The 20,110-nt window shown below is 28.9% G+C and overlaps 1 protein-coding gene and 1 long non-coding RNA gene across 3 annotated transcripts; one reads left to right on the plus strand and one right to left on the minus strand.

The window, feature by feature from the left end:
• The first annotated feature begins 5,423 nt into the window (after positions 1-5,423).
• On the plus strand, positions 5,424-7,072 carry LOC132947013 (52 kDa repressor of the inhibitor of the protein kinase-like). Of its 2 annotated transcripts, none has more exons than XM_061017188.1 (5): positions 5,424-5,877; positions 5,946-6,104; positions 6,204-6,396; positions 6,555-6,883; positions 6,959-7,072. In XM_061017188.1, exons 1-5 carry the CDS (start codon positions 5,821-5,823, stop codon positions 7,070-7,072), a joined length of 852 nt encoding a protein of 283 aa, XP_060873171.1. In that variant the 5' UTR covers positions 5,424-5,820. The 2 variants fall into 2 exon arrangements, with proteins under 2 accessions (XP_060873171.1, XP_060873172.1); XM_061017189.1 differs by having other exon boundaries at positions 5,946-6,032.
• Positions 7,073-15,266: 8,194 nt separating this feature from the next.
• Positions 15,267-16,448, minus strand: LOC132947418 (uncharacterized). Its single transcript, XR_009664918.1, has 3 exons — positions 15,699-16,448; positions 15,566-15,633; positions 15,267-15,433 (listed from the first exon to the last, which is right to left on the minus strand). It is a non-coding gene; the product is annotated as an uncharacterized LOC132947418 (long non-coding RNA).
• Positions 16,449-20,110: the final 3,662 nt, after the last annotated feature.

Here is a 20,110-nt window from a genome sequence, read left to right on the forward strand (position 1 = left end):
CGATACTCGACTTGGCCTCAATTGTTCCCCTTGGAGATCAGACCGCTGATAAGACTATTATGTCCTATCCATTATGTTATATCTTTATTATCTATGATGGAGCCATACCCAGCTCACTCGTGTAAACAATTTGAAGCACATAAAAGCGATCAACGAATCTCTATCCATCTTGTGAGTGCCCAATTTTAAGTGGAGCACTCTAGTTTTCATCATTACCAGCTATCCATCGACCGCCGCCCAGAAATACGGATTCCCCGACGGAACGCAACCGCCGCCCGTAACTACAGATGGCGCTATCCGAACGCGCTCCACCCGCGGGAAAAACTGAGATTTCCTTATGAAAATAACAAATTACAAGGACAAAAAGTACATATTCATAATCAGTGCATTTCAAACTATAAGATGGATACTATCGAACACTTCAAACCTGTAGCTGCATCACAAAACACAGAGAAGTGTCACACGATATTCCAATCGGGACCGGCAAGCATTGTACTACATAAATACAGGCCGCCGACCGCCGTATCATCATTGCAAACCCTACCCACTATCATGGGTAGGCCAACAATTTTAAATAACCACCCTCACCAACTTTCGTCCTACTAGTAGAGGCAAAACCCTGGTATAGTTAACGGCATAACCTTCAAAGCAAAGCAAAGCGTATCATCATCATTCTCCCCGCTGAGAAAAAGCGAATAGTGAGCCGGACGGTATTTTAATACCGCCACGAACGGACATTCTACTGTTTGTCCCGGCATATACCCTCCACCACCGCCGCAGTGAGTCGCGAGGTATTGTCGTTACGCGTCCACCGTTACTGAGCGCCGCCGTCCGAGCCGAGTCAGCCAGTTCCATCCGACCAACGTACGACCACCAACGGAACAGATTGTAAAAGGTCCAACACCGTTTGCCGTTTTTTTTTTATCAGCATACAGACATCCGAGCCAAGTCACACTGCTGAAGCCGCCCAGCTGTTCACGCCGGTAATAATTATATTACCGTGCTACTGATCCCGTCATAATGAACACCCGACCAAAAACCGTGAGTTTTATGTTCACGCCTTCCCCCCCCCCCCCACCCATGTTTTATGTGATCCTTTATTAAACTATTTTATCTGTACACTCGTAAGAGTATAATTAATTAATTCAAAATAAATACTGTACAACAAATTATTAAAATTGTGTCTGTATGAAAAATAATAAGTTTTTGAGAATAAACGCAACAACAATTCAACCAAAAACACCCTGCGTTTAATTTTCATTACAATCTCATATCTCAACCTTCATATTCTCTATGCAAAAAGTAAATTTAAGACAAATTTGTAAATCAATGCACAGTCTCTCTATTGTACTAATATTTGTGATTTCATTAATTTTCAGTATTTTGTATAGTTAGTAATGATTAGTAAACCTAACCTACTGAGGCAATCTTGAGGCATTTCCTTTTAGGAAATTAATTAAATCTTCAAACATAGGTAACTCTTAATTCAAGAGTTTGTAACTAATACAATCATAATATAATATGAGTATAGTACATTTCGTAATATTTTTTTATAATATTTACTGTTAGTGAAATATTAAGTTTGTATTTCTAATATAATATATGTTGTGGTATTTATGGACGACACTTGCACCATGGCCCCTCGATATACTAATGTGGCGACCCGGCACATCTCTTTTAGATAAATGATTAAATACTTTTTTTTTTTGATAGTTACCTACCTACTACAATACAAGACACTTTATTTTTATATTTTGAAGCAATATATATTTTGGATTATTTAGATCTATATAAACTAAATTTCAGACCCATAGCTTAGTATTTAAAGTTTGTATGATCAAAGTCGTGGAACCAAATTTTATCAGACTCTACTAGAATGTTGTAGTTAAATTAAACTATAATAAGTATGCGGAATAACAGTACCTAACCTTCTATTATAATTTGTTATGAATATAATATTTTAAGTAATAACTCAAATTTAGCACTTTTACGGTACTTAATACATTTTCCTAATATTTTAACAGAAATTATGGAGCTAAAAATATAGAAATACCTATATTATGTCACGGTCCATAGTTGATAGTTTTGTTTCATTTATAATAATAATGCTTTTTAATATACTTTTTCATAAATTAATATTTATTACAGTTGGCTTTTATGATTTGTTTGAACTATTAGTACGTATTTTTTTGGGGAGATCCCTATTATTACAACACCGTTACCAATATGCGTTTTTTTCTGGTTAGTTAATATAATTGCATGTTTTCATGATTTCTTCGTATTTATGCTTATTTTCTTAAAATGTTTTTATATTTTCGGTTCATCCGTTACCTACCTACATACCTACCTACCAAGTGTGTAAATAAAGAATTTTTTGTGTAAACCAATTTGAATTATTATTTATTAATTTAAAAAAATTTAAATAAAAACGTTTTCATTCAGTATTTTTTTGAATATTTTTGAATATTTCAGTGCATATATTTGCCTGTTTTTAGTGCATACATGCAGGCAAATATTTAACACTTTTTCATTGCATTAAATTCACATCCCTGCTAATTACTTTTGTCCAATCATAATACCTACCACAATTAATGTTAAATGTCAAATTGTCAACAGTCAACTGCTTCTTCAACTTGATAACACTTAAGAGGATCAGTGGCGTATTTACGGGGGGGGGATAGATTTATGGGGGATAGATCCCCCTTGGCCTTTTTTTTTTTTAGTCTGTTCCCATAAACCTTAATATACCTACTAGTATGCAAACCGCAACTGTAATTACCTGTAATCAGTAATCACAAATCACAACTAACGATGTATGAAATCTGATATTATTATAATTAATGAGGAGTGAATATAGGCAAAATTATACACAATCTCTTATCTCAGTGGAACAAATGATAACGTTTGTCCCTGATTTGTATCCACAGTGTCATGTATTCTATTATTAGATCATAAACAAATGTACGATATTTTGATAATATGATCTAATATACCTAACATATAGTAGGTAATATTCTATTACACAGTAATTGTTTATGATAATCATTAATCTATGCATACTATTCGGTGTTCTGTTTATACTTCATTGCTCAAATGATAATAAATTGAGTATTAAAACAACTATTTAAGAAATATTATATTAATTCGTGATTGAAAGTGATATTTTATGGTCAAATTTACTTTTATTTATATACGGTATTTTATTTTTCAATATAATTTACCTACTTTTTTCAATGACATCAAAAAAGAATACCTTGTTATCATTTTTCACAAGCAATAAAAAAATTCGAAGAGAAAATGAAAATAACGAGACTGAAGTAAGTGCTAATTTTTGTGAAATTTGAAATGTAAATTCAAGTTTTTGTGATATTTAGGTGAACTCACCAGTAAGAAAAATTACAGAAGTAAACAAGTCTGCATGTACCACAAATTCTTTAGAAAGTTTTAGTGAGGCATCGAATTCACGATTACAGCAAGTAATTAATTATTTCATTGAATATATAAAAAGTTAATTGTTCAAATTTCAAATTTGTTTACTTTGTTATTCTTAAAAAAAAACTAAATTAGTTATGCTTATATAGGTTTATATGCTTTTATGATCAGTGGTCACAGCTTATAAATTTATAACTCACTTAAATAGATCTCTTAAATTATTTAGGCATTATATTATTTATATTATATATTATTATATATTTATTAGCTTCAAATAGCATGTTTTACTTGACATATGGAAACAAATACAATTTAATAATTTGGCTTAAAAATTGTTTAATATATTCTAGTTATTATTGTGGCATTAATATAATAATATGTTTCAATTATTTATTAAAGGATGATTTTATTTGTGAAAATAATCAAACGCTCGGCAATGCTAATGACATAGGTTATTTTGTAGAATGTTTATCTTTAACAGATGCTGATAAAAAGCTTGTAAGTTACATACTAGTTGATAAATTATTTCAATACTTAACACATTAATATTTATTGAATTAGTATTTTTTTTAAACTATGCATATTTATTTTTATTTAATGTCTATATTTTAAATTTAATTTTATAATATTTATTAAAACTAATTAGTTTGTTATTTAAAATGATATTTATTCAAGGTGCTAACTAATCTATGGGTACCAGATGTTGAATATAAATTCCTTGCAAAAAATGAAAAACGTGGCTTAAGATTTCAGCATAAATGGCTAAAAGAATTTAATTGGCTGGCGTATTCAAATGTCAAAAATGGGACATTCTGTAAATACTGTGTACTGTTTGCAAAAAATGGTGGTGTTGGAAGCCAGCCTTTGGGTAGCCTTGTTACTGTTGCTTTCAGCAACTGGAAGAAGGCAAAAGAGGTTTGATAATTTAAATGATTTATTCCAGAGACATTTGCTAAAATATTTAATACATTTTTTTTTAGACTTTTCGGGCTCGTGGAAGTTTGAAATATCATACATTGTCTGTTCTAGACTCTGAACACTTTTTAAAATAATAGAAAAAAAGGAACTGTCTATAATAGAACGCATAGATAATAATAGGTAGGTAATATTAAATGCATAATATGATAACCCTTACTTTAAAGTTTAAATTTTTGAAGTACATTGATTCTGTGAATTTGTTTAGAATGGTACAAATTGAAGAAAATAGAAGGAAAATAGGACCAATTATTGAGTGTATAATTCTATGTGGTAAAGAAGAGTTGGCTTTGAGAGGACATAGAGATTTTGGTGATATCTTAGTAGATGGTAAGCATAAATATAGAAACTAAAAACTAAATTGTACAAACTTTTACCATTTAATAATAATAATACTTAAGTATAATTAAACTGAATTATCAATGTCATATAACTATTGGACAATAATGCTCCAGTCATGCTAATTATGGATTTACAATTATTATTATAAAAAACATGTTATTATTGTTTGCAACTTTTAACTTTTATTTTTTAGATGATTCAAGGCAAGGCCATTTCCGTGGTATTCTCAAGTACAGAGCAAAAGGAGATGAATTTTTGCGTAATGTTCTTGAGGGTTCAGGGAAACGTAATAAATATACGAGTCCAATTATACAAAATGAAATAATTCAGTCATGTAACACAATTTTACTAAGGAAGCTAGTTAATGTGATTAATAAATCTAAATGTTTCTCTGTTCTGGCTGATGAAACAACCGACATATCGACTAAAGAGCAACTCAGTATATGTGTTTGATATATTGATAAAAACAATAAGTTGCATGAGAACTTTTTACGATTTTTTGAAATTGATAGCTTGACTGGTTATGACTTGGCTAACTCAATATTAAATGGTAATTGTAAATAACACATTTATGATTTATTTATTTATTCACTTTATTTATTTATATTATTTAATTACATTTTTTTGTTGGTATGCTTAAACAGATGTGGAATTGATTGCAATTATTTATATGGCCAAGGCTATGATGGGGCTAGTAATATGGCTGGTCGATTTAAAGGAGTACAGACTATTGTGAAATCTAAATACCCCAACGCTATATAATATGTACATTGTGCAGCACATTCGCTGAATTTAGCTGTTTCAACAGCTAGTGGCATAAAACCTATCAGAAATTGTTTGGGGGTGATCGAAAAAGTTTATAATTTTTTCAATACCCCTAAAAGAAATTCTGTTCTTTTAAATACCATTGAGAATTCAAATAATGCACCCCAAGTAAAACAACTCAAACGGCTTTGTGCTACTCGTTGGATTCAACGTTATGATTCTGTAAATGATTTTTCTGAACTATTTTCATTTGTTCTCAATGCGTTAGACATTATATCTGATTGGAAAGAATCAACAGATGCTGAAATGCTTCAGAAAGCGTTAAAAGATTCAGAGTTTATGATTTCTTTGATTGTTATAAAGGTTCAGATAATATCTATTTTATATACATTTAGGTACATATATTGTGTTATTTTTAAATTTTGTTTTAGGTATTATTTTCTTATGGACTTCCGCTGTGTAAACAATTGCAAAAAGTTCAAATTGATTTGAAAAAGACAATACTCATAGTAGAAAATGTAATAGCTACTTTAAAATGTATCAGAGAAAATAATGAAATAGAATTCAAAATTATCTATAATAATGTCAAAGTAATCTTTTACTTTAATATACTGTTTAATATTTAAAATAATATTTATGATGTACCTACATCATAAATATACCCCCAAATATTCATTAATATATTACAGAAAATGGCAGATGATGTTGGAATTGAATTGCTAGAGAAAAGAATTTCTTCTAAACAAACACATAGAGCTAATCCAAATTTACAAAATCATTCTACCGAACAATACTATCGTGTAACAGTATTTTTACCATATATTGATTACTTTATATCACAACTTACTGAGCGTTTTATAAATCATAAAAGTATTTTTGAAGGTATAAACTAGTTATTACATATTTTATATTATATTTTCAAAAAAAAATCTCTATTGACATTATATTATTATAAATTATAATATAAGTACAAATACTGAATAGCTATATAAATAACTAATTTGCCAAAGTATTTTATTATTTGATATTTACTGTTATAGGGTTCGATTGCATTTTTAAAACCCAGCCATTGCCACTAGAGATAAATGACCGAGAACAATTTAATAAGCTTGTGAACATATATTCACCCGTTGTAGATAAATTCAATAGCATAGCCGAATTCAATATGTGGAAAACAAAACTATTTACAGATAATATCATTCTTAGTTCAGGATTACAGGCATTAGAAATTTGTGATAAAGAATTTTATCCCAACATTTACATGTTGATAAAAATATTTTGTACGCTTCCAGTGTCAACAACAACTCCTGAACGATCATTCTCTAATTTAAAAAGAATTAAAACTTATCTCAGGAATAGTATGAATGAAGTAAATTTGCAGATTTTAAATTATGATATATAATTGAAAGTATTTATAAAATTGTGTATTTCATTGTTATTATAGACTAGACTGAATGGATTGGCTCTATTAGCATGCCATACAGAAACAAAGATTACACCAGATGAAGTCATTGATGAATTGTCGCTAAAAAATAGAAGACTGGAGTTTGTTTTGTAAAATCACTGCAAATAAATGGCTATATGTGCCTATGTGTTATATATACCTATGTAGATAATAGATATCAATTATCAATATAATTATATGATATTTTACATTTTTACAGAACAAATTATTAATTAGCTAAATATTTTATAAATTTATTTCATTGTGTTGATTATTATAAATCTATATTAAGCTATTAATATATTTTTTATTCATTAGATTATTATGTTAAACTTAAAATGCTATTCATTGATTAATATTGTCTTTTAAAATACCTATACTTGATTAGTGATTAAAAATTAGGGATTAGCAAAAAAAAAAAAGTCTTGCATGACTGGTTTCTTTGAAAATGTATTTCTAATTTCTATATCCCCCCCCCCCCCTCAAGAAAATCCTAAATACGCCACTGAAGAGGATGTCAGATTTTTAGCGCACCATTTATTTCTCTCTCTGACCCACGCACAATCATTTTAGTGTTTTCTTAATCGTACATTTGGTATGCTACGCGTGGGTCAAAGATGGAAAACAAATAGTGCGCTGACATCCCAACCAGCAACAAGCTTACACGAGTGAGCTGGGTATGGCTCCATCATAGATAATAAAGATATGGATAGGACATAATGGTCTTATCATCGGTCTTCGAGGGGAACAATTGAGGCCAAATAAAGTATACCTATATCGAGTATCGACTATCAATATAAAGGAGCCTCAATTGCCTTCCCCTCCGGGAACGCGGCCTGAAATGTATTTAACATAGGCGTGGACTATCCATGGTGTCAACAATCAAAGGATCAACTTGATAATCAAACAATTAAGTTTGGCAACCTGCAACTCAGGATCTTTTTATTCAAAGTGTCCTAATGAGTCATAAGAAGGTTAGTTAAATAAACCTATGGTTAGTTGAAGCTATGGTGATGATAGACGACTACCATCACTGGTCGTGAGCTTTGTGATGATCTTTTCCTACTAACTATCAAGGTATTCGATATTGTAAACATAACAATGAAAGAAAATATTTATCAACTGATTACGTTACGTATTACCTACGTATTGTTAACATAACTATTCTACCTTTACACTTTTTCTTCCCCCGTCTCTCACAGCTATATACAGGTTCAGCCACTCTCATTCCATACCTCCATATGATCGGTATTCTGTCTATCCATCTCTTCTTCAGTCTTCTCGTCCATCATTTCTCCCCTAAATTAACTTCTATAGCCACTCTCACTATCTCTTATCATACAGTGACCGAACCACCTAAACCTATTCTCTCTTGTTTTCACTGCAATATGTACACTACCCTTAATTAATTAATTTCTTATTCTATCCTCTTTTGTACCTTAACACCTTACTTATTATTCTCATATCTGCTACTCTCACTCCACTTACCTACCCTAACCTTACATTTCTTTTTCATCTTTCCCTTCCATACACCAAACATTCTGAAATCCTGTTGACCCATTTCCTTATCTTCGCCATATCACACACTTCCTAATTCCTATTCACTCAGTCTCTAGTTACCTACAAGTCATCGTACTTGATTATCGGTGAAAATATTTAAATATCATTGAGCGAATTCCCTACTCGAAAGAATTGCTTAAAAAAATATCATACCTCACCAATTTTCTAATTTTGAACACGACTTTATTGATAGCCCGAATAGTGTTATACCAGTATAGTTACAATACAAATATTGAAAATTTTCGGGCAATACATCCCCTGATCAATTAACTATAATAAAAAAAAACCTACTGAGAAATAAGAAAATACATACCCCGTGACGGAATCAAAATCTGCTACGAAACTTAGTCTTCGAAACACTGAAACGTTCACACATTTCAATCTGCTTATGATATATTATTCCCAGTTTGAAAATGTTCACTGACGAATACCATTTCTGAAATAACACGCATCTTATGCAGTAAAATGTTCTACAATATTCTAATGACCTATGCGTTACAGTCTACAGATATTATATAAACCTACCAATAAATACCTAATATTAATTTTTATTACACAGAGTTTGTATTTTTAAATGTTGTATTCAAGGATTTATAATTTTTATTTTTATACCTAACAAAAATTACATTTATTCACAAGTCAGTTATCAACTAGAACTCGACTACGAGTAAGACAGCGTTTGGATTGTTCGGACTGGCGAATAATTTATTATTATTATACATTGCGCCTTTGGTAGGTAGTAAACGTATATGCTTCTACGTTACTGAGTTAACAGATTTTCCGTGACAATAAAAATTTAATTCAAGTCTAAAAAGTAAGTAAATGTAAGCCCCAAAATAATATGAAAATAAACTAACACAACAATCGCTTGAAAATTAATTTAATTCAAATAATGAGATGAACCTTATTAGACCATTTAAATTTTCCAGAACAAGCCCCCAGTTGGTCGCATGCCAATTTTAACCATAACTAGACCATACGTTTATAGACATTCTATAATGCATTATCCTGCCGGTGGCCCTAGACACTGTTGGGGAAATAATATTTCTTTAGTAATTAAATTACGATACGAATTATAAGTTACGTAGGTACTTGTCCAATACTCGACTACCAGAATTTAAATTAAAGAATGTGATATACCTAGGTAACCTATCGATCGATTCTAAAACAGAAACTTAAACTAGGTACAAATAATATCATAATATCAAATAGTGAAATGTGAAAATTTGAAGAAAATTTCCTATAGGTATATCCCGTAAAACCCCCAAAATAAAACGTACGTTTGAGGTGTTCTCTTAAAACCCAAATGTTTATACCCGTATCCGTATGCGTCGAAAATGTATGTTTCACATTTAACGAAAACTAAAACTATCGTGACGGAACGGAATTACGAAGAACGTATAAGACAAAAATAATCGTCACCAAGTGGTAGGTATAATCTGCTATGTACTTACAAATCATATTAAATAACATTAATCATTATGTATTTTCTTATTTTATTAGGTATAGGTATAAAAACCTACCTTCCTACTTATAAAACCATTGCCTAATCATTGATTTCAAATTTTAAAAATTATTCTACTATAACAATAAATTAACAGTTGTAGGCAAAGTATTATAATTTAAGGTATTTTTCATAATATCTTAATTTTTGTACACCTATAACAACTGGATTTTAAAAACTACTCTACGCCTAGCGAGTATATAAGTTTGTCTGACAATAAATATTTACATTAAGTCTACCACGTCAACAGAGTAGAAGAACAAAACTTACGTAATTATTTATTATTCCGGCGAAACGCGTTCCCTTCGAGTGTATAATATTGTCTAGTGTCAGAGCTGTGCATCTCCGCCAAGGAAAATGCATATCTCCGATCCAAAAGTTCAGTCTGGATGTATTGAGATTAATGACATTTATAAAAATAGGCACCTAGCTTAATAACCAGAATGGAACGAAATATGTGAGTACGTATTGGAATCGCTGTTCGTCTCAGACGATTGTCATTTGCCATAGATTATTTATAATTATAACCTCACCGTCCTAATCATAGCAAATATATATATGGTCCTAACCGATGGATGATGGATATTTTTACATTATCTTCAAAAAAACATTTATTTGTTTCTATGCGGTAAATTGAATTCAAATTTACAATATAGATAACGGTTTTTTTTACTTGGTTTATTAACAAATTCTAATTGATATAAAATAATAATTAAATAAAAATAGTTTTATTGATCCCAATACTTAAAAATAATGTTTCAAATAAAATAATAAAAAGAATTTAAGAAATATTTTAAAATAAAAAACTTCGACAGTAATTCCATATTGGCAAGTGTTGTTTTCTATAGCTGAAAACTGAATAGTTATAGTATCGAACATAATGGGTACGTAAAAAATAGAAATATAAGTAAAATAAATTACCTTTATTTAATTGTATTTAATTTTTTTTTAATAAGTTTTTATAAAATTGACTTCAACCCATATAAATGTTCTAATTTTATTTTTCAATTCGTTGATAATATATGAAACGAATTTTTTGCTTGGAAAGCAATGTCATAGAAAATTCAGAAAATGCAGTTTATATTTAAATCCGTGGCCTAATTATAAATAATAATTTCTGATGCATTGATGCTGAAGATTAAGGGGGTGGACAATCAGTCGTACCGAAATCGAACATCTTAAACACTTAATATAAACAATTTTTCACACACGCGTCATGGTATGAAAATAAAAAATATTTATAATTCATATTTATACCGATTTTCTACCGATTTATGCCGATCTTCTATATTAATAATAATTATAAATATATAGCAATAACAAATCATTTTTGAATAGCGGCCCACCGGAAAGTTCCCAGTATCCCGCCGGCTCAGTCCACCCCTGGTTCATATTGTAACCAAATAATCTATTATAAACACAGTTACTTTTTACAGATATTATAAGTTAAAATTTGGACGAAATTACATATTAAAACCAAGAATAACGATTTTAGTTATTTTGTTGTAATTTAAAAATAGTAGGTATTCGCGGATTTATGAAACTTTTAGAGTATATTATTATAATATATATACACGATGACACTTTCAAATGTAATTTTTTAGGCAAAAATGACTTTATCCTACTAAATTGTATGTACTAATGCCTAATAATAAAATAAATTACTTTAATCTCAATATTATTTATTAGTTAACAATGTCTTTGCTCAGAATCATTTTTCGTTTGTTCGTTTTGTATTTTAATAATTTATCCATGGATATATTATTATTACTAATAATTATAGTAGGTGTGTTTGTTCTATTTCATTAATTTATTTAATACTATACCAATAAATGTATACGTCCCTAATCCCTATGATATAGAATATAGATATTAGGTGAACAATAGAAGTTAAGTATGTGACACTAAATTAATAGTTACCTATAACTTATAACGTTGTATTTGGAAAAAAAATTATCAGTTATTAATTAAAATTGTATCTTATGACTATTATCAGTTATAAGCTATAACATATATTTCTATAAATTAAACCAAAACATATATATATTAAGTACCTTATATAGGTAAGCTCCTATTAATTATAATTATTCTACGAACAGGGACTGGAAAAACGACGACGACGTTTATATCTCGCGTATTTTATACATTTCTAACTAAAATATGCGCATACAACACTTGGATAGCACATTTTTCGTGACATTAAATATTTATTTTAAGTCTTAAAAGTAAATTTAAGCCCCAAAAGAATATAAAAACAAACTTACTTTAATTATCGACTCTTTCGGCGGAATCCGTGACGTGTGTGAACTGTGACACCTATGAGGAAACGCTCCAGATTACGGAACTTAGAATATTGTAATTTATGAAAAATAAAATTATACGAAACGCAGTAAGTTTTTTGCTCAAATTTTCGTTGCTTATTGAAATTTTAGAATTTTTAATCGACTGTGTCTTCTGCAACGACTTGGAGATTTGCCATAGATAAATAAATAAATGATATAGATATTATACTAGGTACGTCAATATGATGAATCCACGGATATAATATAATGCAACTTTTTATATCAAAGAGTTCCGTGTTAAGGACCAATTTGTTTATTGAAATTTGATATGACAATAAAACCAAAATAGTTTATAATTTTGAATTTGAATTATAATAATATGATATAGGTATTATTTAAATTATTATTTTAGTTTATCAATTTAATTATTGATTAAGGTGGTGAATAGATATCAGAAGCACAATAATTTTTTTATAAGAGTATATTGTATTTTATGAATTATTAAATAAAAATGTGATTACTGGATTTTAGAGTTAACATAAAGCCAAACGTAGAGTATACAGTAAATTCATCAAATACCATAATACCAACTAGATTTCTGAAATTCTAAGTATATAATTTTAGATTCTGAGCGGATCGATGACTGTATTAATTTTATAATGATGTGTTCTTAATTTTTTAAAATTTTTTTAATTATTTGTATTTATTTGTTAATAATAATTAAAACTTAAATATTAGCAGTAATCTTGTTCCTTTCACAAAATGTTTTTTAATTATTTTTAATTTAATTTACATTTATACGTTTGGCATTTATCACAAAGTGATCTCTTAATTCAATTATGAATTTAATAGTTACATTCTCGGTTACATTAATTGGATTATAAATTAGAATAAACTAAAGTTTCCAGCTTCTACTACAACATTATTTTATATTTTATTTTATGTTATTATTTTTTTAAATGCAGTCTGCACCTTGTGTTGGTGATTTTACACGTAATATAAAAAATGTATACTAGTGATGAGTAGGTTAGGTTACCAACCTGATTGTTTAATCAAATTATTTACACGATTTCAATAAAAAAATATCTATGAAGTAAAACATCCGCATTTCTATTAACTATAAATTCATAATTGTATGAACTATACATGTTACATATATTTTTCGAAAAAATTATTTGTGTATTGTTATATTATATTATAATGAAATTAATAATTATAGTAAAATATATAATTGCAAGACATTTAATACCTATATCTATAGCCATCTATAGGGTATAAACTACACTAAAAAAGCTGTAAGTATGCTAATAAAATATATGTGGTGTATAATGTATTTATGTATATAAAAATATAAAATATAAAGATTAATAATATTATATTGTTTTTAATATATCGCGCAAACCTAAAGTGATACCCGGCGTATAGTATAACATGCAAAAAGTTGCGTATTAAACTTAACTAACCTATAACGAAGACGGTCTCGCGTATTTTATACATTGCGCTTTTGGGATTAAACTTATAAATGCTTCTACGTAACCCAGTTAACAGATTGTCCGTGGCAATAAATATTTAATTTAAGCCTAAAAAGTAAATGTAAAATAGTAATAATATGAAAACAAACTTACGCGTAAGCATCGACTATTCCGGTGAAACCTGGCTAGAGTGCCGCCGTCACCGAAGAAACTATCTTTATCCATCTTCATCTCGCTCTGAACTGAAACTTGAAAGTATCAAAATATTTTATGAAAATAACCTGAATACCTGATCATAACGAAATGTGTGAGTTTGTGTTAGAACTTACATTATAATGTATACGGCTCATAACTGTCGGTCTATATCGATGGCTTATTACTTATTTGTTCACTGAAATTATTAAAATTGTTTATCGTCGCCGACGAATGTCGACAATTGACGATTGCCATAGATAGGTATTATAAAATATATTATTTACTATGATAAATCCATAGAACTTTATATTATACTAAGTATCTATACAGTCTATTGATAAATATTAAATCGAATGTACTTTTACAGAAAGTACTTTGTGATCAGCAATGTACCTATTCTGGTTATCTATTTCAGTTATAGTTTGCATGCCAAATGACTACCGGGATTTAAATTAAAAAAATGTGATTTATAGGTAATCTATTGGCTATTGATCTATTATAAAATAGAAATTTAACTTATACCAATAATATCACGTTTTAACAAAATCAATTTTAGTTTTTGGTGTAACTTTAAGTCAAATGATCGTAGATAGCTAAGGTACATGCAATTTCCCCTGATTGTTTATAATAGCATTTTCTATACACCACCAAAATATTTTGACTTGTTTTGGCTGTTTGCGGGCATTTTCAGTTTCCATTTTTTTTAGTTTTATTTTCTATAAATGTCAATAAAGTTTTAGTAGTGGGGTCAAAAAGCATGAACATTTAATAAAAGGCTCCTGATATATTGTTACAATAACAGGTGAAATTTTTTAAAATAAATAGGCACAATTTATGAACTTTAAAATTGAAAAATGATATTTCAACTTTTGTAGCTAAGGTTTGAAATTTGAAAACAAAGTTCCACGTAAATAGATTATTCTGTAACCAAAAAATCTAAAAAATTTTTTTAGAAAAAACACAGTTTTTCTTATACCTAGTTATTTTATATTTTTATAATCAAATTGGACGAAATCAGATATTTAAACAAAGAAGAACGGTTGTAGTTCGTGCTATACCTATTTTAAAAATATTATTCGTGGGTAATTGAAACGACTAAAATATATTATTATATACAAATATGACAATAAACAAATAATAATAATTCAACTTAACCGTATCTATTCATACGTTGCAGATCACAAAGATTTCTTTTATTTTTTGTAATACTAACCGTTTGATGAAATTCCAAGATCTACAGTTGCGTATACTTCTGGAATAACGCCACAGTCAAAGTATGACTGACCACATCCATCAATTGTAAAAAGCGCAGCCTTATTTTCTATATAACTCCTAAATAAATCACGTATCCATAATTTATACCCAGAATCGAAGGCATAAAAACTTCCATACTCATTTTCTACCTAATGAAATTTATATATATTTTTTTCATCCTTGATTGACAATAGAACATTAAAGATATCTACCAGGCAATCAGAAAAAAATTCCCAAAATATTAAAAAAATAATTTCTGAAAAAATTTCTAACACTGTATAAGAACAAATAAATATGGAATTGTGAAAATACAAAAACAAAAATGATTATATATACTTACTCGTTATTAGTTATTACTTGTTAAATTCCTGTTCGGTTTTTAATGTAGTATTAAAATATAATTTTGATCTGCAACATCATATTATGATTCAAGTTATTAACTTTGCTTATTAAAACTGCTTAGTACTGCTTACTTTCAACTTTTATCACTATTTTGTCACTAAGTCAATAACGTTCCGAAAAGTGCAAAAACTAGGATTTACCACATTGTGACTAAAGTGATGAGTACTGACTGTTTTAAAACACTAATACCTTAAATATATCTTTAACATTAATTTAAATATCACAGTTGGATTAATTTAATTATACCTTAACGGAACCAGTACCGGTTTTTCAAATTTTCCTCAATTCTATAAAATTTGAAAATTATTACGAAGTTCAAACTAAAATGTCCCGAAACTTAAACAGAAAAAACTATTCAAAATATTTAGTTCATTAAAGAATGATTATTCATGGGGCACCAAATTATCAATTTTCAAGTCAATACAAAATATTCAACTAAAGTTACAGTACTAAAAATGTTTAAAAAATTCGGCTAGAGTTAAAATTATAAAAAAAAATTGAAGGAAGGTGTTGGCGCCCGCCGGCAAATGCATTTTAGAATACAAAAAAAAATGTATATAAATTATATTGTTGGATTACACATTACAAACATCAAACTAAAATCTCCAAAATCTTAAACAGAAAAAACTATTCAAAATATTTAGTTCATTAAAGAATTATTCAAAGGGTACCAGATTGTTAATGTTTAAAAAATTTGGCTAGAGTTAAAATCATAAAAAAAAAATTGAAGGGAGGTGTTGGCGCCCGCAGGCAAATTGATTTTAGAAAACAAAAATAAAAGTTTGGAAAAAATTTGACAGTAGAAACACACATTACGAAGTTCAAACTAAAATGCCCCGAAACTTAAACAGAAAAAACAAAAAGAATGATTATTCATGGGGCACCAAATTATCAATTTTCAAGTCAATACAAATTATTCAACTAGAGTTACAGTACTAAAAAAAAAAATTGAAGAGAGGTGTTGGCGCTGTAGTAAACCCAAAAGCCATTATACTATTTTAAATAAAATAAGTAAAATAATAAATTATACATAGTATAATTTATGAGTAGAAACGTAGGTATTAATATAATCCTAAATAACATAATCCTAAAGGGCTAAGTAGATTGCGCACATATGTTGGTCACTATGTAGCGTACTGTAAAAGAGGGCCTAACAATTGGGAATTATTTGATGACACTATCAAAAAGTCAAAAGCAGTCAATCAAAATACAGTTGTATTGTGTGAGCTTCTGATTTATACAGTATAATAAAATAAATTATCAAAGCATTTGTATACCATAAAATGTACAAATAAAACATTTTGATTAACTGAATTCAAATTGTATAGGTACTACATTAAAATAACTTGACAATAAATTGTTATCTATTTAAAAAAATTCCAACCTCCAAGTGTAACCAATTTTAAAAAATAAAATTTAATAAGATTGTTTACGAAATTTCTATTAAATGTTTGAAAAACTCTGTGTAAAGTTCTAATAAATACTTAAATATAATACTGCAGAAGTGTAATGAGTGGGGAATAAAATACTTCATACCTGTACTTATACAATAGGTGCCTATACCAATGGAGGTAGGAGGTATTTTATGATTCAACCAGCTTCAGCTGCCTGAGAAGAGGCCGAAAACTGATTAAATTGGGATAATAAAGCAAAATTATATGTTGATTTTGATTCAACGTGGATGCGTCTGAGTAAAACTAAAGTTAAATTAATTAAAATATCAAATGGGGAACTTTATTTCAAAATTTTCTTAACCAGAAATTACGTTTCGAAAACCTTTAATTTAAAAATATAAACTTGGTGCAACTCGAATTTAACTTTGTACACAGTTTTGTATTATTACCAAAATTAAAATCTTAGATTTAAAAAGAAAAATTTTTACGAATTCTCAACTCAAAATAATTTGCTAACTTTCGTGATTTTTGAACTTTAAATGCTTATAAAAAAAACGCGCGAAATAGTCGAACGTGGTTTGTTCGCGAACCAGACACGTGCGAATTTCTGGGTATATCGTGCAAATTCGTGCTAATCACGTGCTACATTTTGGTATATCGAGTTTGTTATTATTTTTAATTTTTCACGTTGGGTGGTGCTGGTGAGACGTCTCTCCAGCACCGCACATCATTTTTTGTCATAGAGTTGTATACTTTGTCATGCAAATTTTGGCAATAGTCATGCAAATTCATGCTAATTACATGCTAATTTCCTGTAAAAAAAAATTGTAAATTTTTTGAATGGGTGGTGCTGGAGAGACGTTCGTCTTAAAAATTCTGGGGGGCTACAGCACACCTAACAAAACTATTAATTTAAAATAACCTATAAACGCCTTATATCTAAATAAATAAGGAATATTTTTTGGAGGGGTCTGAATCGTAGTTGGGGGGTGGGGGCTATAGCCCCCCTCTCCCCTCCCCTGTAGTTTTGCCTCTATACATGGGCCCTATATATTTGGTCGCACACCCACCAATATGTACCAAGTTGCGGCACTGATACAATGATATTATACATATCATTAAATTCAAATTTAACGTTATCCATTACAGTGACTAACTTGTAACCTACTGTACAGCAGAGCGACACCCACTTGCCAAGCTTTTTTTATATTAAAAATGTTTTCCAAAATTTCTAAACCCAACACATAACGTTTGATCACCAGTCACCACTCAATGATTCGTATCAAATTCAAGAAAATTCACAACATATTATTTTTAAGCAAGATGTGCTGAGGCGGCAATAATATATTTCGCTTCGTAACATCGCAGTACGCGCAGCCACGGTCAGTTGTCGTTGAGTGATTAGGTGGAAACGTATAGGTACGACCATGGTTGAAATTTACAAGGTTATTGCATATACTTGTATATACCCCTTGGTATGCAATAACCTGTATATTTCAACCATGGGTACGACTATTGTACGCGAAAAGCGACGTTCGCGTAGTAGTTCTGTGTTTTGTTTTAGTAATTTTTATATATTTGTTTTGCAACAGAATAGAAGCGTTTCGGATCTTTAAACCCGAGTTTGAAGATTATTTCAAGTCTTCTGCTGCGTTCGTACTTTTCGAACGGGAACAGTGCTGGAAAATATACGTACCTATATTATAGCATTGATTATAGCCAATGATGTTTATTTAAACTGATTAGCGCTGGAGAGTCATTATCTTAGAGAGTACGAACATACGGCGTGCAGTAGGTTGTACCGCAAGATTTAAGTCAGTATAAAAAATATGCAGAAAAATATGCAAAAATAATCAGTTATCATAAATATAGGAGTGTACAATATTTGGTAAGTAAATAATAATTGTGTCTTGTTAAAAAATATTTTGTGTATTTTCATAAAACATATATAGTCAATGATTAAAAATCTGAGATACATTATACACCTTATATTATTATATTTCAATCGTTTGTCGAAAGAAAGTTTGTTGTATGTTATCAACCTTTTCGTACAAAATCTGGCCGGCGCACGGGATAGGCAATTTAGGGGCATTTGTGTGTAGAATGCTTATCGCCGGCAAGTTACCTAGGATAACTCGGTATTTTTCTTCTAGAAGGAAATAATAATATATCGTATAATATTTGTTTTTGTTAATAAGTAACCATGACAACGAAAGACTTATTCAAAACCAACCAAAAAAAAAACAAAAATCTTGTATTCAACCAAAAAAATAAAAATATTTAAATATTTAATTATTTTAATATTGTATACTTTCTTTTTCAATATAAAAACATGCAGACATACTTCATTATCGAGTTATCTATTTGTCGTTCAAATGCTGTTAATGTATATTATTTTATTTTATATACTTCTAAGTAATAGTAATGAGTATTGTTTTAAAATATTTTGCTACAAGAAGTTTGTTTTGAAGAACATTTTTTCATGATTATCCATTTATTTCTTTGTTTCAAAGTTAGTTCGTTTATAATACTATAGTATATTAGTATGTAAAATGTTATTATTTAGGTATGATATTATTTACAATTAAAACATTTTAATTTTTTAATGTTTACACTTAATTCATGTTAAAAAATATAAAAACGTAAAGACATTCATAATTATTATCGAGTTACAAAGACTTTTAATATATGTTAAGATATAATGAAAAATAAACTATTAAATATTGATTAGAATAACAGTTATTCCATTTGTTAGGTCTTCCTGTACAAAATACGTAATTTTACATACAATACACAATACATTTTACTAATTTGAAAGAATTACCATTACACCATAATATTATACCGCGTGCAACTTATACCTAGAATAACTCAATATTTTTCCTATAATATAATCTATGAATCATAAATGTATTATTGTTAATAAGTAGGGCAGTGAAGTTGTTGTATTTGCATGTTTTTTGTAAGTGCTTATATTTATTGTTGAGTGAGATTAAAATATGTTTCGTTATACTCTTAATTTAAACAAAAAAAAATTATATTGCAATAAATGCAATTTTGGCAACTTTTTTTTTTAACTACAATTTTAA

The sequence above is a fragment of the Metopolophium dirhodum genome, chromosome 6, assembly GCF_019925205.1.
Source record: "Metopolophium dirhodum isolate CAU chromosome 6, ASM1992520v1, whole genome shotgun sequence".
NCBI lineage: Eukaryota > Metazoa > Arthropoda > Insecta > Hemiptera > Aphididae > Metopolophium > Metopolophium dirhodum.